A 22,401-nucleotide genomic window follows, 5' to 3' on the forward strand; every position below is an offset into this window, starting at 1 on the left:
CGCCGATAACTCGAATTTTAACTAGAATTTAGTGGCATCCGAGTCCGAAAACGGCTCAATAATTCTCAGTCAACTTGACGGGTGCAGGGAGGTAAGTTTGGGGATTTGAATGACGGAATGGAAGGAATGAACACGATCCTGTTGAAGCGGTCAGTGTTTCTCGTTCAACTTTCTATCTTGTCGGCATTGTCTCCTTGATGCTTCCAGATAGCAACTACTCCTCGAAACCGATTATCTCAGCGTACAATCTGTGGGAGACGGGACCTCTCTATCAGGGTTGGTACCACCTCAGACAAGCGGCAGATGGATCATGGAGCTGTGTGAGCCTAGCTGTAGTGCTTTCACGAAGAAAGAGTAAGTAATTGACACATGCATGCATATCCTCTTCTGTTCCCTCCGATATTCATGTCTCCCGACTTCATCGTTCGACTCTGCACACCTTCCCTCTTTGTGATCCCACTTTTTCTTGCTCTGTCAATCTCCCCCGTTCATCCAATTCCCACATAATTCACAAAGGTACCCATCATCGCATCCATCCCCCCGCACTCTCCCAAATCCAGATATGCAAATGTTAAACCTCAACTATTTCATCTAGACAAGTGATGGAATGGACATTCCACTGCGACTCCTCGTGAAGGTTTCGTTGCGGCGCAGATCAGATTCACCATCCCTTACTCCCTGTTCAAGCGATACACATATCACGATTATTTCAAGTCCGACGAGATCAGGTAGGCGTTTGTGTGCTCTCTGCCGAGGTCGCGGTATCTCCCGCTGCTTAGAAGCGCTTTTAATCTGTATTCATGTGTGTTGAAGCGCAGGTATCAATATGTACTTGTTACAATACTCGCCGCCTTGACAATTTGCGTTTTAAATTGTGCTCACTCTGTGCTATCACTTAGAACGAAAAATCTGGTTGCATGTCTCCTGTATCGCTCTCGAGGCAATGTCTCAACTATCTTGAGTCCAACTAAACAAACTGATTCCGGGCACGATATCGAGCGCTTGGATATCACAATCAAGATCTACACTCTGCAAGCGGTCCTGCCTGAAAGCTATTCTGATACACGTGCCGCCTTGCGATGTTTCCATCCCTTCAGCTCAATCTCGCTCTTATATTACAGTGTATTCTCGGATATGTCACATATCAGAGGGCCCTCTGCAGTGATATCAATTCAAACTCGACGAGACACACGGAGACTTGGCCCATCTCCCTCTCGTAATGCCTCTCCCAGGCGCAAACCCTGCACAAAAAACGAATTTCATTATTCGTGCTCCCCCAAAGCGATCCGAGAAAGTCAACGTAACACGTGTATATGGGTACGTGCTTTGTTTGTTGACTGCATCTCCTCATCCCCTCTCCGCTGTCCCCTCCTCTCCCCTCCTGTCCTCTGCACTGCTACAGCGCAACAGCATCCCAAGTCGTCGCTTTCCACCCTCAATTTGATGTCGCGGATCAGCTCCTTGTATGGTACGCAGTGGACTGCATGACGGATGGGTGAGTCGGGCAGGGTTGCATTTGACAGTGCGCTGACGGTGTGTTTTACAGATTCGGACGCGTCGGTGAGTCTTACACGGTCTTTTCTCGACGTTGACGCTGATCTGAACATGCCAGCGCCGCCTACATGATGCCAGCTGTACACGGTGAGTGGTGTCAACAGCTCAAGGAAACACTGACTGCACATCTTGACAGAGTCCCTCCCCGCTCTCTATGCTATCCCATGTGCATGTGTGCGTTCTTTTCATCCTCGTGCATGATTGATTTAACGCCGGGATTGGTAGGTGTGTGTTGTCTACGCCAACGGTGCGAGATGGAGGCCGGGTTGGTGTTATTTTGTCATCAGAATGCCGGGTGGCAGAATAGTTAGTCTTATTCCAGTCGGTTTACGCCCAACTTCTTGTAACAACTCCCTCATCTCACACTTATTTCACTTTCCCAAGGTTCATGCACTCGTCTCATAGGACCTCAGATTCCAATAATCTCCTGCAAGACAGTTCGACTACAATACTCAGGCTTGTACAATCTTCAAGTACTCATTGATGGATTCGTGTAGAGTGAGAAACATACCTGCTCCGATGTCGAGTTCTAATTTCTTGTCCGGCGGTGGACTGCAACAAGGTGCGCTGATCTCCCTGTCCTCTGCATCTTATCCTTCTCAGCTTAATCAAATGCAACCCCACTACCTACCCGCCCCTCTACGAGTTCCGCAGCCGTGGATTCGACTTGAGACACAAGGGAACAAAGCGACAACAGAGGAGGATATTGTGACGAGGTCACCACAATGAAGGGAGGAGCTGAATAAAGACTTCCACCATTGCAAGGGAAAAGAGCGCAAATTAACGAATCCAACATTGAATTTGACATAGAGTAACTCCAAACACATTGACAGCCTCCCAACATCTCCAAACCTCACACAACAACGACTCATTTTCATAAACCTTCCAAAGTTCGCAACCCTCTTTTACTTGTTTTCACCCGTTCACTGGATTTACTGATCATCTCAGTGCTGTGCACAGAGTTATATCGGGCCTGTCCATCAAGCACCACTTGGCTCAGACCACCACCATGTACACGTTGATTGAAAAGTGACTCAATTCCGGACGGTGAAAGACAGAAATGTGAAAGCTTCAGTGGGATAACCAAAGAGATATTTGTGGTTGGAGCATGTATACAAGTTCTCCTCGCAGGTTCCGTACTGATTTCCGAGATCGCTGGTCCAAATTACCGCACGACGGCCGACATAGTGGCTAGCCAACTAAAAAGCAGGGTGGCAGAGGGTGTGGTCAAGAAAAAGAAACCAATAATGATCGTGATGATGTGTGGACGCTTCTATTTCCACCTCCTTCCTTGGTGTTTGGATGGGTGTGTGGGTCGGTATAGGTGTTCCAATGGAAGGAAAGTATACAGAAGGATGCAGGCCTGCTTCCATATGCGGATTCCAGGGTTTAGCTACATCCCCATCCGACAACCTGTGTTACCTACTGATTCAACATCAAATATACATACTCGCCTACAATATGCAAAGACATCATGATCTAAACTACCTCCCCAACCTTCTCGTCTGCTGGAACCTCACTGCGTAGTATGGGTGCTATGGTACATTAGACACCACGTATTGCCGCCCGAACGTGGAATCCAATCCTAACCAGCTAAATATTTAATTGTAATTACCAACCCTAACCAATGCTAACCAACCCTAACCGGACTAATCTGTGCTTTTGTGGTATATCAAATCCCAACCAACCCTAAAACCTAAACCCTAAACCATCCTAATATGTATTTTTGTGGTCACCACCAACCCTAAACCATAAACCCTAACCAGCGCTAATATGTGCTTTGTGGTGTAGCTGTTACAATTGTTGTAGCACAAATCTCATGCAGATTGCACTTATTGCAATCTTTAAAACACATTCACCTTGTATTCGTTCAAACATTTTAATAGAATTGGAACACAACACACAATGAGACACAGGTACATGCTAAATAATCCAGTTCTCAAGTTCTGAAATCGTGATACAGATTGCAAGTTCTTAGAATAACCCAAAGCACGAATATCAAGAATCTGTCAAACCATCTCCAAAGCTCCATGGCTTGGGAACCTCTCCAGCAGACCTTGCACATTTATAAGGGTCCCGGGTGCCTTGTTCGACGACGGCAACAACTTTGAAGATGCTAAACGGAAGGTGAGTATGTCTGATGTTGTGCATAGAATGGATGCTAATACAGCTTGAATGTCTACTGCAGTACTGCCACACTTACCCAACCGCTATGTCCATGTCTAAAGCGCGCCAGAGGAGGTCCAGGGCACAACATACTCCGGGAACTGTCGATGTGAGGGAAAGCTTGAAAAACGAGGGTGAGTTGCGCCCACTTTTACACAGAAAACACGTACTGACCTGTTACCTTGTCCTGCACACCGCAGACGTCGAGAAGAGACATATTGCAAACCCCATTGACATGTTTACTAAGAACGCAGGTAAGCAACACTGTCCAATACATAAAAAAAGAGCTGACATACCCGAAATGCGATTGCATGCGCAGACAATGCCTCCAGAGCTCACTATGGCCATGTCCTGCTGTCGAGCAGACCTTGCACGTTGAAAACAGACCCCGCCGCGCAGAGAGAAATGCTAGAAGCTAGGGTGAGTACCAACTCACCTGGTGATATACATGATACTAACACCCCATTCACATCGATTTCCTTCAATTCAACTTCGGCTCCATAGGCTGTACACTAGCTCAAACCCGCAACGTTGAAATCTGTGCCATAACAAGCGGCGTATTGCTTAACGAACCAAAATACCGCTCCGGGGACAAAGGTGAAAAAAACAAGATGTTTATTCGGGAGATGAAACCAACGTAACACGGTACGTACACAGTGTATATAAAAGGCCCACGTACCGTTGCTGGATTCCTCATCCCCTCATCCCTCTCTCTCTCTTCTCATCCAATGCACAGTGCGTCACTCGTCCATGCCGCGTGTTGCTGCAGTGCACTAACCATTCTTCTTGCAGACCGACGACGCCGACCGTCTAGCCACACAGCGTGAGTGGCAGGTTTTGCAATATTGGGAAAGACGGGCACTGACGCACCAACCCAACCTAGGCCGGGTCCTCTGCTGGCCTGCACGTCCACTGTGACCTCCACCTTGTCTGCCGCTGCATGGCCGTCGGCGTGCTGGACTTGATAGCATGGACATCCGATGGAGCGCCCGACGAGTACGCGGTCCACAGGGACGCAGAGTGAGTGTCAGGCCTTTTTGCGTTGGGACAAACGGTTGACGCACCATCGCAGCCACATCTGACGAAGCACTGTCAACTGTACCGAGGACCGTGTAGCGAGTTGGATGGGTTGATGGGATTGTGTGGCCATGCAAGACGAGAGAATTTGTGGTTGGGCGGTAAGAGAGTGTGTGGGCTCAATGGTGAGCGGAGAGAGAAGGGATCTGGGAGTAGATTTCGTGTTGGAGAGGGTCATGAAGTTCTATGATAAAGATTAAGTATCGGTTGAACATTGAGAATAATTAACACTCACCTATCATTGTAGATTGACTCCTCCACAAGTCTCCCATAGGTGCCCGCCGTATGGTCACTCCCATATCAACTCTTACACATATCCACCCCACCCACGCCCACACCTATCTCATCAAAATCCTCATCGTATCGCTTTGGGTAGAGCAGTCAAATGGTGGAGGAGGCGGACGTGGAGGAGATGAAAGGAATCAAGACGAGCAGCAACTCGTTAGAGAGATGCGAGTGTTGGCAAGTAGCACTGGGCGTGTACATTGTACGCATTGGTTGCAAACTGTGAAAAGAGGGTTGTCAGCTCTCTCGGGTTGCATTTGATCAAAACGCACGGTTCTAGTCAGTTCTTTTCATTACTTCCTGTCCAAACACAATGCAGAGATTCCTCCATTGTTGGTGTTCTTTCCATGCACCGCAAGTTGTCAGTGATGGTGTTGACGGCAGCCATGGTTGTAGTGAAAAGCAAGAGGTGACGCCTCCATATTTGTTCTTGTTGTGCATCAAGTGGAGGTGTCACGTTGGATTGAATGCATAATTGTAAGCGATATTAGAGGACGTACCAGACGAGATACAATTATGCAGACATTCAGATAAAGATCTAGATACCACATACAGATAATGGGCGAGGCGTGGTCCGCACAGAGAATAATAATACACAGAAAAAGACACATAGACATACAACCAATCCGCCAGCCACACAAACGGGTACGGAGACTTAAAGCCAGATAGAGAGGTGACTACACAGTCCTATGTTTGAGTTCAAGTCCGTGTCTGAAGCGAAGTCAGAGTCAGATTTCAATTCAAAAGCAACGTCATTATAGTCGTGCACCGATCGAGAACACATTCCAGTAAACCCATCATCAAAATCTCCCGCAACGTAGCCCGCACTCGCGCCAAGCCGCATCCTGGAACCCTCAGACCCATGCACCAGCGCACGTCACAAGCCTCGCTGTAGTCCGGGGGTCATGGACCACTTTTTCCTTCCTTGATTTCGACAGCGTACTTTGATGGGTGAGGTGGGTTTAGGACAGACAACGTGTAGGCGATTTTAATAGAGATGTACCGATGGTGATGATGGAAAGCATGGAGATTAGTGGATAAAGATAGAGAGTAAGACAATGTTTACTCGCTCATATTCACACATGCAAACACTCACCGGCACCTCTTACAAAAATCCCTCTTTAAACCCATCATACACATTTCTACACCCCGCGCCGCGCACTGGTGCACGTACTGGAACACCACTGTTCATCGGACTCAGAAGCAGACGTGTCTACACACCACTTCCCATCGAATCCGTCGTCAACATGGAGGCCGATGCCTACACGCGCATACAGTCCGTCAACGTTGATGGTAGGGAGTCTTGCCACCCTCGCTATATATCCTCCGCCTACTCGTGGGTTTATGTGTTATGACGAAAGCGAGACGGGTAGATAGACACAACAAGAAAGAGAAAAAGGAAAAGAGGGTAGAGTGAACACTTGCGAAAACCAACAAAAAGAAAGATAGAGAAGTAAAAGAAAGAAACATAAAACTCACGGATCACTGCTCGTCCCACCCCGATCCTTGCCCAACAAATTATCACACCCAACAGCCCTCACACAAAGGAGCACAATTGGAAGCTCGCCCTCACGGGGCGCAAGCCCCGCACTCTCCTCCCTCCCCCCTCTCCTCCCCCTCCTTCCTGCTCCTCCTGCTCCTCCCGCCCCACCTCCACCTCCAACCCCACCACCATCTCCACCCCCGGTACCCGCACTCCCTTTCCTCCCCATCATACCCAACCCGCCCAACCCAACAGCAGGAGCCTTACCCAACCCCAACCCTGACTTCATACCCATCCCGCGCAACTTGAGGCCGCTGGTTGGGACGCGTGTTTGATTTTGGTTTTTTTAGGGGTCGTTTGGGTGCTCGGGGTGGTGGTGTTTGCGCTCGAGGGTGCGGTTAAAGCTGTTGTGTTTGGGCTTGAGGTGTTCAGAGTGGTAGAGGCGGTGGTAGAGGTGGTGGCACCAAGATACCCAGGAATAGGCGTACTCGTCATAGGCGGTGTGAAACCCGACCCGTCCGCATCTCCATCTCCATCTGTATCTGTTGCCGTCGTTGTCGTTAATGTTGTAGAGGACGCTGAGGCGGTGGATGTGGTGGATATTGTTGAGCCCGATGTGTCTGAGTGGTATAGTGGTGGGCGGGGGAGCGGTGTTGTGTGTGGTGTTGCGGTTGGTTGGGGTTAGGTGGTGTGTTGGACATGATGTGTGTGCAAAGGGTGTGTTTGTGGTTGTTTGCGACGATGACGTGTGTGTGGTCGTGGTTGTGGACAACGAGCGATGTGGCAAGTGAGAGTGTAAATGTGGCGATGTTGTCGATGGCGCCGTCAAAGTCAAGTCGAAGCTAAAGACATTGATGGTGGTGGTGGTAGTGACAGTTTGAATGTGACAAACAGTGACAAAGGTGTTTATGGCACAATGAAAGGCTGCAGCGCGGGGATGACGGCGCAACGACACGCAGCAGAATGCGTGTCGTTGTGGGCGGCAAGTGAAGGCGGCAGCGGCAGCGGTGGGGAGGCGGCAGCGGCAGCAGCGGCCCGGGGGTGGCGGCGCAACGACACGCAGCGGCAAGCGCAGGCGTCGGGCAGGCAGCGAGCGCAAGCGTCGGGACGGCAAGCGCAGGCGTTGGGAAACAGGCGGGAGGCCGGCCTCCACTCATGCGTACGATGCGCGTACGAATCGAGGCCGGCCTCAGGTGGCCTCGACACGTTTATTTCTAGACGGAGGCCGGCCTCCAGTGCCTGTCAAAAATTATTTTTAGACGGAGGCCGGCCTCCAGTGCCTGTCAAAATTTATTTTTAGACAGAGGCCGGCCTCCAGTGACCTCCATCAATTTGGAGGCCGGCCTCCATAAATTACATGTTTAATTATGTAGCACCTCCGTATGTACAAAATAAAATATTTTGAAAATGGATTTGGGGGTTTTTGAGGTCGAGGAATCCGAATCTGGCATCAGATTTCCGGAATTCTGAACAGGAGGCCCAATGCAAAGAAGGCCCCCCCTTCGGGGGGGAATAAGCCTAGGTAAAATGGCTATATATGGACCTGATGAGCCTTATAAAAAGGCGAAAAAGTGGAAGGGAGCTTCTCCATGCCCCCACTTTTGTCCACAAGCCTTAGGCCATCCAGCCTTTTCTAACCAACTTGCAGCTCGCTTCGCTCGCTGCTCGTTGGGCACCCTAAACCCTAACCCCTAAACCCTAAAACCCTGGCTTTATGCCCAATCGTTTATAATGTCCGCTGGATCGAAGATTTCTGTGCAAGCCAAAGCAGTTGTTGAAGTTCCTGAGTAAAAACGCTCGTACATCAGTGGGACACAACAAGAACAAACAACGCAACGTCAGCTCTTACTTTTCCACCACCACCCACGACGAGTCGGCACGCAGGGCAAAGGAGCCAACGACGAAGGAAGAGGCTACTTCCCTGCTGTTAGAAGGGTTTATCATTCTACGGGCAGTGCAAGCATCAAGCACACGAGGGTGAGTTTTTTACCTTTCGAATACGTCGAACGAGCTCCCACCGGTTCCTCGCTCTCTTACACCTCTACCCCCACCGCCTTTTGCATCAGCTCATTTTCCTTTTACCCAACCTGCCATCATACTCACTCGCAATTGCAGTAGATATCAACCTCCTAAATGACCGTGCAGCACCCCCGCATATTTAACGTCCATCCGCAACCCACCACTCTCCCGCCCGATTCCTTAATGACGCAAAGTACCCCCACACTCCTCCCTTTACTCGGCTTGCCAGTATCCTGGATGTCATGTTGATCTAGATTCCCAGGATTTTCCGGGGGCAGTTTGTTACCCATTTTGATATTCAGCTTAATGCAGTCTTTGACACCCCCTCAATGGCTCTGCGAGCGTATGCTAACCTTGTGTGGGGCATGGGGGGAGTGTGCTGAGGGACCCAAGCCCGCTATCTGACACCGAGTAAAGGTTTTCCCCAACGTTTCGTATGGCGGTGGGTTACAACACGGTGCGTCTGCCTCTACCCTACTCCTTCTACCGCCGCCTTCATGTTTTCTCCATACTATCCCTCCTAGATTAATCAGTTATAAGTCTACCAACTCCCCCTCTTCTACTAGTACCACCCTCGCCCTCGCCATTGACTATTGATGACTCGATATACAACGAAAAGCGACCAACGACGGAGGGGTATGAGAGGCATTGCGCCAAGGGCACTGCTCTGTAGTCCGAAGGGAAGAAGGAGATAAGCTTGTTAGATTCGTACAAGATGTTAATTGACAGTGCAAGGAGGAAGAGCGCAAGCCTAGCGGCACCTCCTTGTTCGTACCCCTCCCTTCGCACAACTTTGGTAAGAGCCATATTACCACCGCTCCACATCTATCCCGCACCTGAACGAGTCGCAGCCACACCGTTTTTACCATTCATAATCGTTCGAATTGGATACTTGAGGTTCCCAGACTTTGCGACGCTCCCCACCTCATTTTACCTGTTCGCTGGATCGTGCGGTACAAGACTCAGGTGTGCTAGTGAGTTCGAGTTCCTGCCCTTCTCAGAGCTCACACCGGTACTGACTATTTTTGTAATGTTTACCGTACGTTATGATCTGCCTCCCCCATTCCCACTTTACATTGATGTCAAGGATAAAGACAGAGCACACATACGCTTGCCGACTAAATTCACGCTGACTTTGAGCTGTCCACCACCACCATCACTCTGTCCCCATTCCCATTTCCATTCCCCTTTGCGTCTGCTTCGTCCTCTACAAACCCTATAGCATCGCACTATCGACCCGTGGTTTTAAACAAGGAAAAGAACAAGACTTTGCTTGGGGCATCGATACACGGCACAGGCAGTGGGTAGATCACCAGAACGTGGACGATTGGGAAGAAGAGGATCCTGTACGATAGAATCCATGGACTCGATTTCCGCGCATATATGCACCTCTACGCTGAAGCTCAGTACACATGTGTATGGCTTTTAGTTGCGGTATGATGTGTAGAAGGAGATGTGATTGATTCCGTTGTGAAGGTGGGTTTAGGGTTACAATGGTTTTCAAGTGATTGGTCCGACTCGCTTCCCACTGCGTAATGCAACTTCCTCGTGGATGCCATCCGCATCCGTGCTGTACTAGTGCGTGCACCATCATTCACTGCTTGCTTCTCGGATCACGAAGCACCGTATTGCCTGTGACGCCTCTGCATAACGAGGAACGCGGTGTGCACGTTCTCTGTGCAGTTTCTTGAAGTAATCTTGGGTTTAAACCTTGGTGTAGTCCTTCATCATTGTCGCCGACTCCCTTACTGTCGCTGTTCGGCTGTGTGTGGGACTGGTTGACTGGCTTGGTAGTTTGGTGTGATCTGCGTGTCAGTCAACACGGACGCATCTCTAGGACCAAGAACCTTGAAGCTTTCACTCGGACTCGGAAATGGGTACAGACCTTGTATTGCCGCTGTCGTCGTTGACTCTATGGCTGGCTTCGACTCTCTGTGTATCTGGATAACTGAAATAGTTTCTTCTCTTGCATCCGAACATCTGGGTGGGCGTCTATGCACCGAACGCTGGCCGTAAATACCCTGAGGCTTGCTCCCCCCACACTGGTTCTGTAACACAGCTGGGCTTTTCCACCACAACGCGAAGCGTGGCAGGGGATTGTATCTGTTCGCCTTTTGGTAATTCAAACTTGTTCTGGGTTGGTGTCTGTGTGTCTGGTTGGCTGGTCGTTGGCGTGCCTGCTCGCCTGCTCGTCCGGTGATGGATGATGGGTGATGTTCAAGTGTTCGTCATCATGCTCTGAATCTGATCATCTTGCCAGCAGTCTGTCGAGTCATGGTATCTCCCACAGAACACAATTTATGGCGGATTAGGAGGCTTCTGGTACCGAATAAGTATTGCATTGCGCACGTACTCAATAAACACGGATATAGGCGGAACAATAAGTTTAAACTACTCAGACGACAACTAGGACTCGAGATGCTCAGCAAAGCGGCCAACAAAAATGGAGGAAAAGAGACCGTGTGACATATTTTCCATGATGTTATTGGATGAGAGGTTTGAAGGAGGAGGTGCTGTAGAATATGACATGCACAGTGAGCAGCCCAGCGAGCTTCCTATACCAGATGACGACTATAACGACTGTGTCAGACCAGTCTCTATTGCCCCCCAGTTCAAACTCACAGTGTACGTTTAACGTTCGTACGTACACGCACAACGGTATCTCTCAATTCCTTCTGTCCCCGTCGATTGCGATCTCCACTACTCCCGAACGAACAAACGTCGAACGTGGCAACAATAGCACTGTAATTGCACTCCCAACGCCACCAGCTTTCGCCTCATTCTCTCTCCCCGTCTTACATGTAGGCTTGATCGCATGCCTCAAGACAGTGCTCACAGACCCATACCCATTTGCCACGCAGTACATGTACTTGAATCATTCGAAGGATGGTAGAGTATAGCAGAGTTCACGCTCGCTCGTCATCTTCTTCCACCCCGCTAAATCGCTGGACTGTAATATTACCGTCTACCTCGCTCTGCGTTAGACGGTTCTCGTCAACTATGCTCTGTTCCCCTGCAATTCACTTTACAAGACCTACATCCAGTTTCCCCAATCGCATCCAATACGTGTACGTGCTTTCTCGTGGCCACAAATAGCAGACTACCGCTTCCTTTCAATGCTTCCCACTACTGTCCCACTGCCACCACCTCCATTTGTCTGTACCACTCTCGAACGAGCGGTGACCACACAATGATTTACAATTCACAGGCTTCGAGTATCCGCAGCAGGGGGAAATTATTGTTTCCGCCAGCGCATCTAGTCGCAATTCGGAAAGCCCTATATAAACAACCTTACTTGCTCACCGTCCAGTGCAGGCTAACTCGTATTGAAGCATTGAACTCACCGTCATTCAGGAAGCTTCCAGATAGGTGCGTAGGTAACAATTCGCCCCATCCTCATTCCTTTTAATGATCACCGCTCGTAAATCATTTCACTTTGATTCACCGCTACATCTCATATCTCCTGATGCACTTGAACATCAACTCTGAGCTGGAGTTTTGACTTTGTATCTTCACGAAGACGACTTGTTCTCGCTGGAACGACGGAAATAACAATCTTGTTTGGTGAAAACTCTCCTCTGGTTTGCATTGATATCCACTGTTACTGTAATTACAATAAGCCATATTTATATTACAGATTGCGAGACCGAGAGCAAAGTACCATCATATGCAAGGTGGGAACGACGAAAAGTCCGGGTCTTATTAGACGGGCTGGTATACCACCAGCGCAGTGCACTCATCGGTGACTCCGGGATGGGAAAGCAGGATATCGACCACAGATTGGTGTCCAATTCTCCGCGCCCATTCCAATGCTGTATAGCCATTGCAATATCGCAAATTTACGTTGATCGCGGGAATTGTCAGGAGGCGTCTTACGACCTCAGTGTGTCCATTCCAAGATGCGCATACCAATGCTGTCAATCCACGTTTTGCTGCTCGGAAATTGACATTCACAGCTGGGAAACCAAGAAGCGCATCCACAACTGAAATGTGGCCCCGGTCCGAAGCATAGATAAGAGCTGTATATCCGTCAATATCTTGTGCATTAACATCTATACCAGGCATTGATAAAAGACGTTTTGCAATGTCAGCATGGCCATTCCAGGATGCAAACATGAGCGCTGTTTTCCCGCGATTGGTTTCGATATTAACCTCCACCCCTTGGAAACCAAGGATAGCATCCACGATATAATCGTAACCGTTATACGAAGCATATATGAGAGCCGTCCATCCGTCATTAAACTGTGTATTGACGTTTGTTTCAGTGACAGAGAGAAGGCAATTGGCAATGCTAAGGTTAGCATTGCTTAATGCCCATGCAAGTGCTGTATCTCCACATTTGTTTTGGATATTCACGTTCACTTCTGGGAATTCAAGAATTGCTTCCACAACAGAACAGTTGCTATTTTTTGAAGCGTGCAGAAGAGCGGTGCATCCATCGTCACATTGTGTATTGACCTTTATATTCGGCACGGACAATAGGCGCATAACAATTTCAGGATATCCATTTTCAGATGCCCATAAAAGTGCTGTCTCGCCGACGCTATTTTGGATGTTTACATCCACGTCCGGAATACGAAGGATAGCTTCCACGACGGAACAGTGACCATATATCAAAGCAACCATGAGAGCTGTATATCCATTTGGGCCTTGTGCATTTACATTTATTGCCGGGATGGTCAGCAGGCGCTCAACAATGTCAATATGACCATTGCGTAATGCCCATAACAGTGCTGTTTCTCCAACCTTGTTTTGTACATTTACATCCACGTCCGGAAAAGCAAGAATTGTGTCCACAATAGAACGATGACCATTGTGGGAAACATTCATCAGAGCAGTCCATCCGTCATTATCTTGTATGTTAATCTGGATTCCCTGTACCAACAGCAGGCGCTGAACAATTTCAATGTGTCCATTGCCTGATGCCCATGAAAACACGGTGTCTCCATGCGTATTTTGGATATTTACATCCACCTCCGGACAACCAAGAATGACGTCCACAATGGAATAGTGAGCATTTTGGGAAGCACGCATGAGAGCCGTCCATCCTTCGTTATCTTGTGTATTAATCATTATTCCCGGGACGGACAGCAGGCGCTTAACAACGTCAAGGTGGTTATTTCTTGACGCCCATAAAAGTGCTGTGCCTCCACATTTTGTTTGGGTATTTACATCCACCTTGAAAAAGCCAAGAATGATGTCCACAACAGAACAGTGACCACATTTTGAAGCAGCTATCAGAGCTGACCAGCCTTGGTGATCTTGTATGTCAACCTTTATTCCCCTGACGGATAACAGGTGCTCAACGATGTCTAGATGTCCATTGTCTAGTGCCCATAAAATCGCCGTGTCTCCGAGTGTGGTCTGAAGATTTGAATCCACCTCTCCGAATTCAAGGAGAGCGTCTACAGTAGAAAGATGACCGTGGTACGAAGCATACATCAGAGCTGTCCATCCATTGGAATTTTGCATATTAACCTTTATTCCTGGGATGAATAGGAGACGCTTGACGATTTCAACATGACCATTTTCTGATGCCCATGAAAGTGCTGTTTCTCCGACATTGGTTTGGATATTGACATCTACATCTGGAAAGGCAAGAATGATCTCCACAGTCGAATAGTGACCCCATCTCGAAGCATGCATAAGAGCCGTTGTTCCATAGCAATCTCCTCTATTAACATCAATTTCAGAAACTGTTAAAAGATGCTCCAGCACATCAGCATGACCTTTCCCGGCGGCGAACATGAGCGCTGTAATTCCACTGCACTTGAAACACGTGTTTCTGAGGTCCATCCCTGTTAAGAACGAATCCACAACTGAATTATCATTGCTTCCACCAGTATACGTGGCCAATGTGTAGCTGGGCTCGTTTCCCAGATTGACGTCAATTCCAGGTACTGTTAGAAGATGTTTGACGACCTCTGTATGTCCTGCACATGACGCGAGCATCAGCGGTGTCATTCCTTCTGCATGTTCGATGTGTTTTTCTGGCGAATATCGCAATTGCCTACGAATGAACTCGTACAACCGATCTGATCCTACCATATACACATTGGGATTGATGTTTCCAGATGCCAAGAGGGTGTTCACAATAGGAACATGGCTTTTAATGGTAGCACAGGCAAGCGCCATGGTACCCTGACCGTTTGAGATATCCACCTTGATGCTAGAAATAGGGAGAAGAGCCTTCACAATGTCATTATGGCCACGAACTATTGCAACGGAAAGTGGCGTATTCCCGCTTCTGTCCTTCATATTGGTTACTAGTCCTGGAAACTCTAGCAGCGCTTCAAGAATTCCCATAGAGTTCTTTGCTGCAGCAAGTAGAAGTGGACTGTGTCCATTGCAGTCTTGGGAATTGACGTTAATTCCTGGTGCCTGGAGCAAGAGAATGGCTACATCTGTGCGATCCTTTAAGCAAGCATACAGAAGTGGAGTGCGTCCATTTACGTCCGTGGCGTTGATATCGATATTTGGACATGCAAGCAGGGCACAGACGGCGTCGACGTGACCCATATGGGAGGCATACATGAGGGCAGTAGTGCCTTTGACATCCTGTAAGTTTGGATTTATTCTACTGGTCGAAATGAGGGCCTGAATGACATCGACATGTCCAAGGATGGAGGAGTACATTAACGCTGACAGACCCCTTTTGTTGCACAAATTGGGATTGGTGTCTTTGCGCAGAGTAAGCATACTGATAATCGACTTGCGGCCTTCCTTGCAGTGATAAGGCTCGCAAATGAGCAGGTGTAGAAAACGCGCACTAAGGCAGACGCGCGGCACTCCAGTCTAAAAATAGCGCATACCAACCACATGGGCCGAGCGCACGGCATCAGCCGGCGTTGACTTGGCAGACACAGACTCGCGAAATAAGTGTACCGCACCGGGAAAATAAGTTGAGCAGGGACTCGTATCAACACATAAACCCAGAAAACATGGGCGCACTGTTGCCTGCAACGACCCCCGTATGAAACGAGACATATACGCCAGGCTAGAAGTCTAACCGTGAGGAGAAATGCAGGAAAAGACGACGGACTCACGCTCTGCCCTGCCCAAGCGCCTAAACATTAAACCTGTAATTATCACCCGCACTTCCAGCATTGGGTACCGAGCACAAACGTGTGCAATCACGCACTGGTGCGGATCAATGTGGGCGCGCACGGACGCGCCTCAAAGCATATAAAAGCCAGCCTAAGAAAGCAGAGGAGGGCAAGTAATCCCCGTGAGAGCTTCTATTGAGTAAAACGAGCTTGCCTTGCATTGCTTAGAAAAGATTGTGCACAGTTGTTTTGAGCATTGAGCCAGCATTGAACGCTGTTTGATAAAAATTTGATAAATCGGCATTGCATTGAAACAACTTGGAGCCTATTGCACGAAACTACCTAAATCGTAGATACTCATAATCTAAAAAAATATCGTAAAAACCTAAATATACGCTTATCCCTCCGAACTCAAAACCTCACTCACCAAATAACAAATTTGGTGAAGTTAGTGTGTGAAATCGAGTCATTCCAGACTCGCACTACACGAACCACTTCATCTGGAGCCCACCGCGAGGGGGGGTTGATTTAGATTCGGATAAACATATATTGAAAAAGAAAACTCACGTTTTCAAAAATACCAAAAGCGACCAAAGTACCTGCTGAGGAAGCACCCCGGCGAAGCACACGAGAGAACGTTGCAAAGAACACTGCGCAGTCCTATTCGTTAGCAGAAGCCCGAGCACTTGCTCAAAAACAAAAAGCAGAAGCCACTGCTACCAAACCAAAAGCTAGGAGATCAATCCTAAGTAAAAAGCAGCCGTTAAAAGAGCTCGCAACCGCGCTAACTGAAATCGAAAGAACTGAGTTAAACGCATCAGCGGAAGAGTCATTTTATCAAACTGCTTCTGAAGAGATAAACCCACAATTTACGGTCACAAAGACATACAAAATGAAAGATCTACCTACCACTAAAGAAAGGAGTGCGCCTAAATTTAATGAAAGCGAACCCACAGAGTTGTTAAGGTACCTAGAGGAGGTAGAAGAGTTGTTCAAAAAGTATGATGTAACTGAAGAAAAAGATAAAAAGAAGACAGCCTGTAAATACGCGCCGGCGGCCACAGAGGCGGAATGGAAAGCGTTCAGTTCTTATGACAAAGGGACGTGGATAGAATTCAAACGAGACCTGATCGCCAGTTATCCAGAAGTGGTGTTGCTGCATAGAGGTTCGATTGCAACACTGGATAAATTGTGCAAAACCTACAAAGGAAATAACCAGTTGGAATCCAACGAAAGCACCCGCCTAGCAGCTTTCGTAAGACCTTTTCGCGCAGAAGCAGTAAAGCTTCTCAAGGATCCTGCGTTGGTATCCAACCGAGACCTGGTGACAAGGTTCATGGGATGTTTAAGTGACGAATTTGCGAGAAGAGTTAGCATCAAATTAGACTCTGACTCAGACACGAAAAATGCGATTAGAAAACTCACTGCTGCGGCACCCGCTGGGGATGGAATTCCCCTAATCGAAGAATCGGCCTTCATCAGATGGGAGGACCGCCACAGCTTGCCTGATGTAATAGCAGCTGCTACCAATATCGCGGAAATGGGGGCTTGGTCACGTACGGGTGAGACTCGAGTAGTACCCAACGAACAACGCACATATGGGGCTGATCAGCTAGCTAGCACGAACCGCTCCGAGACCACTGTAAAATTGGAAGAAACGATTGCGCAACTCGCGGATACGGTACTGAACAGTGAGAAGCAACGGGCGGCGGAATATAGGCAACTGCAGGATGCACAGATGAGACAGTATCAAGAGTTTCAAAGCTTTATGTCATCGTTCAGGCAAAATACGAACATGAACTCATCAGCGCCAGTTGGTAACAACTATGGGGCGCCGAGGGTAAGAACAAATCAGAATAATGGTTGCTACTATTGCAAAGAAGAAACACACCATATCTACGAGTGTCCCTACATCAAAAAGCATCTGGAACTTAAGTGGATCATAAAAAATCACGACAACCACATTAGGTTGCCGGGAGGTTCACAGATTCATACAGATGGCGTGAAATCTCGCAAAGACATAGTTGAACAACAGAACTATAAAACACCAGGGGTGATACCAGCAGCAAAAATCAGTCAGATGTATAACCACCAAGAACGAGACTCACCAATGGACGAAGCTCACTACAGACTTCACAGGCAGTACGAGCTTTCGAAATCGCTGAGATCGTTAACGGAAAACTTTGGTGAAGATGCATTGGAAGCAGTGCTAGAAGAGAGGCGGCGTTATGCGGTTAATGAAGAAGAAGAGCCAGCCCTGGCAAATTTTCCTTAAGTTCAAGGATGGGGGCCCATCAGCCTAGGCGCACCTCACCTAGGTTCAATAAACAGCCTGAGCAGCCCCTTGAGAACGTAGAAAAAGAGGAGAATAAACTAGAACAAGCATCTACACAACCGGTAACATCGACCACCGAGCCAGCCGTCGATAGACAACCAAAAAGAAAAGAATTACCCTACATTGATGTTCCCCCTCTGAGCGAAGTACCACGGCCTATAGCCGACGCTCGACAGAACTGGGTAACACCGCCAAAAGGAAACGGTAGCCTGTATAATATCAATTCGCCGATAGAACAACAGGTCAACACGGAAAGCCTACACGAGAAAGCACTAGAGGCCGAGGTCACGCTTACTGTGCGAGAAATCCTCGGCAGTGCACCAGCCATTCGAGAAAAACTGAAGAAAGCCATTACACCGGTTAGAAAGCCAGTAACACCAATCGAGCCTGTGGCAGCATTCATGCTAGCGGGGGACGACAGCGGAAGCCTGAAAGCGGAGCACAAGGTGGGCGGGGATCCATACCTACAGCTATACCAGCTAGGGGAAACGGAGTTACCCACCGCCACGTATGCAGGAAAAGAAGCAGAAAATCTGCGCGCGCTCTGGCCCAAGGTGAATGGGGTAGAAAGCGTGGAAGCAATTTTAGACAGCGGCTCTCAGATTGTGTCTATGGCAGAAGAAGTGGCGCTGCGAACAGGATTAAGTTGGGACCCAGACATCGTAATCAGCATGGAAAGTGCGAATAAGTCTATCAATAAGACACTAGGCTTAGCAAGAAACGTACCGTTTACGTTTGGAAATGTAACAGTATATTTACAAGTTCATATCATAAGGAATCCAGCATATACAATACTGTTGGGGCGCACATTCGATTCGCTAACTCGCTCAAATGTACAGTCTGAAAATGATGGGTCCGCCACAATCAAATTGGAAGACCCAAACACAGGAAGAAAAGTAGTGGTGCCCACCTTTGAAAGAGGGAAGGGTCCGCATCAGGTTGCAGAAGAAAGAAAACGCAAAGCTGAGGGTTTTTAAATCACCTCGAGGATGGTCTAAAACAATCCCTGTTTGGTCAGATTCCAGGGGATAACGGAGAGGTGGCGGTCGTCTTTGAACTAGACGAACGAAACCAGGAACTCACAGTACAAGCATACCAGACAAAAACGGGCAGTTTCTCAAAGAATGAGGTGCGGGACGCATTTCTCTCTCAAGTTCTGGATCACAAACCGATGGATAGCAAGTCAAGAAACAGATTAACGCAGTATTTCCAAGGAAAAACTCACGAAGTATCAGCGAGGCCCGCTAAACCGCAGCCCACAGTAGTGGAAACGCGACAGACAAGGCTACTGGCCACCTACATGGGTAAAAAGAAATATAAACCCGTGGCACAAAAAGTCAGACCAATATTTGCGGACCTACCTGAAGAATTTAGGATAGTCCGGGACATTAAAGGCGACCCACTACAAGGGATGCCCCTTCTACCCACGCAACCACGGGAGTTTGCGCCAACAGGCCGCTATACCCAGGAACGAAAGGACGCAATGGATAAAGTCCATAAGGAAGGTTTCTTATGGCCTGAAGAACGCAAGCTAGTACATAATATAATCATGAATCAAGAACAAGCTTTTGCCTGGGACGATACGGAAAGAGGACACTTCAAAGAGAAATACTTTCCATCAATTAAGATACCCACGGTAGAACACACACCATGGGTATATAAAAACATACCTATTCCCCATGGCTTGTATGATGAAGTGTGTAAAATCATCAAGTCCAAGCTGGCGTCGGGCGTATACGAGCTGTCAAACGCATCATATCGCTCAAGATGGTTCACAGTTCTAAAAAAGGACGGCAAGAGTCTTCGGATTGTCCACAGCCTGGAACCACTAAACGCTGTCACGATCGCGCACTCGGGAGTGCCACCGGGTACGGAAAGTTTAGCAGCACATTTTGCAGGCCGGGCGTGCGGGGGCATGTTCGACTTATACGTCGGTTACGATGAGCGAAAAATCGATGAGAAATACCGTGATATGACCACCTTCCAGACACCGTTTGGAGCAATGAGATTGGTTACTTTGCCTATGGGCTGGACCAACTCAGTACCCATATTTCACGATGATGTGACTTACATACTGCGAGACGAAATACCACATGTAACAGTACCATACATCGACGACGTAGCAGTCAGAGGGCCGGAGTCAAGATATGAGCATGAAGGAAGGTATGAAACTATTTCGGAAAATAAGGGGATCCGACGGTTTGTATGGGAGCACTTACAAAACGTGAATAGGGTCCTCCAGAGAATGAAATATGCTGGGGGTACGTTTTCGGGATATAAATCAGTTCTGTGCGCAGACGAGATCACGGTGGTCGGGCATCGCTGTACCTACGAAGGGCGTAAACCAATCGAGGAGCGAGTAAAAACCATACTAGACTGGGGAGAATGCGAAGACCTGGGTGATGTACGATCTTTCTTGGGCATCTGCGGCACACTAAGAGCGTATATACCAAATTACACTGAACTAGCGTGGGACCTGCAAAAGCTCACTAAGAAACAAAACCCTTTCAAATGGGGAGATGCACAGCGACTAAGCATGTCCAAATTAAAAGAGGGAGTACGCAATGCGAAATGTTTGTTGCCAATAGACTACGAAAGCGGCGGCAACGTGGTTCTGGCCGTCGACGCCTCCTACATGGCTGTAGGTTTCTACATCTATCAAGAACCTGTAACAGAGAAAGACGCTATTAGATATGTAAAATTCGGTTCAATCACGCTACAGGACCACGAAGCTAGATACTCACAGCCAAAGCGAGAGCTGCTAGGTCTCAAAAAGGCATTAAAGGAAAACAGAGAGTTGCTAATCGGGTGTCGCAAACTGATCGTGGAAATGGATGCTAAATTCATAGACGGCATGCTGCGCAATCCGGACATGATGCCTAACGCTACAATCAATCGGTGGATAGAAGAGATTATGTTATATCACTTCACCTTGCGACATAAAGCAGGGAAGACTTTCGGCCCCGATGGTTTGTCAAGAAGAAAAGCTCAGCCCACAGACGTTCCGCCCCGAGTACCGCCTGAAGAACAGACTGAGTGGGAGCTGCCTCCTACAAGCATGTTTGACGAGTTAGAACCAAAACCGTTGCCGGTGCAGGACTTTGCAGCACAAATAGATATGAGGGGGGGATACTTACATGAAATAAAACTAAGTCCCACAAAGCCAAGTAATTGCCAAGACAGGCCAAGGAAACTCACGGAGTTCTTAGACAACATTGAAGAACTAGGTGGAAAACTCCGTGGTGCAGCACGTTCAGTAGAAGATTTCAGACAAGAATTGGAAAGAGCCGACGAGTTTCGCGCTATGGAGCATGCCGCGTTTAACGTATGGTTGAAAAATCACGCAGGTACCCTAGATAAACCTCAACAGGTGTTGTTCCAACAATTAGTAGCAACCCTAGTTCTGCCGGAAGAGACAGTAGAAACCCAGAAATATGACGAGGAGCACAGAACCATGACCGCGGCGCGACAAGAGAACTTGTTGCCGGAAGTAAGGGAATGGTTGGAGAATAAACACAAAATCAGCCGATCACTCACAGAACGTGACAAAGTAAAATTTGAACGTTTTGCACGGAGGTTCTTCCTTTTTGAAGGTCGACTGTATCTGCGAAGCTACAGCGCGGAACATCGACTCGTAGTAAGCAAAGATCGAAGAACTTACATGATGATAGCGGCGCATGACCATTGCGGCCACCGAGGCTTCTATGCCACTAATCAATTATTGGTACAACGGTTCTGGTGGCCCGAGATGGAGAAAGACATAGCCAGGTATGTCAAAACATGTCATAGGTGTCAGGAAAGACAGCTAACTATGCTGAAAATCCGGCCCACCTTGACGCATACCCCGTCATTATTCCAAGTCCTGCATACAGACTGCATGAAAATGACTCCACCGTCCAACGGTTGTTCAACCATTGTTCATGGCCGGGACAACATGACCGTCTGGGTAGAAGGCAGAGGGTTGCGACGAGAAACGGGGCGAGCAATCGGGCAATGGTTGTGGGAAGATATTGTGTGTCGCTGGGCGTGTTTATCTGTGATCGTCACTGACAACGGGACACCGTTTGTGGCGGCACTTAAGTGGCTAGAGACAAGGTACGGTATTAAGAACATTCGCATATCACCGTATAACTCTAAAGCCAATGGAAAAATTGAACGCCCACACTGGGACATAAGACAAATGTTGTACAAAGTGTTGGGACCTAAGAACTTACACAAATGGTTCTGGTTCCTCCATTTTGTCTTTTGGGCGGATAGAGTCACCGTCCGCCGACGTCTGGGTTGCTCACCCTACTTTATGGTGACGGCAGCCCACCCAACGTTGCCCCTAGATGTACAGGAAGCAACGTGGTTAGTAAAACCCCCAGAGGGTATGCTGAGTGAGGAGGAACTCATCACCTTCAGAGCGAAGGCTCTAGCAAAACATAAAGCGCAAC

At 48.2% G+C, this 22,401-nt stretch overlaps 2 protein-coding genes across 2 annotated transcripts; one reads left to right on the forward strand and one right to left on the reverse strand.

The window, feature by feature from the left end:
- Positions 1-1,219: 1,219 nt before the first annotated feature.
- JR316_0001569 (uncharacterized protein) lies at positions 1,220-1,626 on the forward strand (the record flags this gene model as incomplete). The annotated part of the gene is made up of 4 exons (XM_047887372.1): positions 1,220-1,317; positions 1,403-1,495; positions 1,547-1,560; positions 1,613-1,626. 4 exons carry the CDS (start codon positions 1,220-1,222, stop codon positions 1,624-1,626), a joined length of 219 nt encoding a protein of 72 aa, XP_047752295.1.
- Positions 1,627-12,286: 10,660 nt separating this feature from the next.
- JR316_0001570 (uncharacterized protein) lies at positions 12,287-15,283 on the reverse strand (the record flags this gene model as incomplete). Its single annotated transcript, XM_047887373.1, has 1 exon — positions 12,287-15,283. One exon carries the CDS (start codon positions 15,281-15,283, stop codon positions 12,287-12,289), a length of 2,997 nt encoding a protein of 998 aa, XP_047752296.1.
- Between the last annotated feature and the right edge of the window lie 7,118 nt (positions 15,284-22,401).

Source organism: Psilocybe cubensis, chromosome 2 (assembly GCF_017499595.1).
Source record: "Psilocybe cubensis strain MGC-MH-2018 chromosome 2, whole genome shotgun sequence".
NCBI classification, from domain to species: domain Eukaryota; kingdom Fungi; phylum Basidiomycota; class Agaricomycetes; order Agaricales; family Agrocybaceae; genus Psilocybe; species Psilocybe cubensis.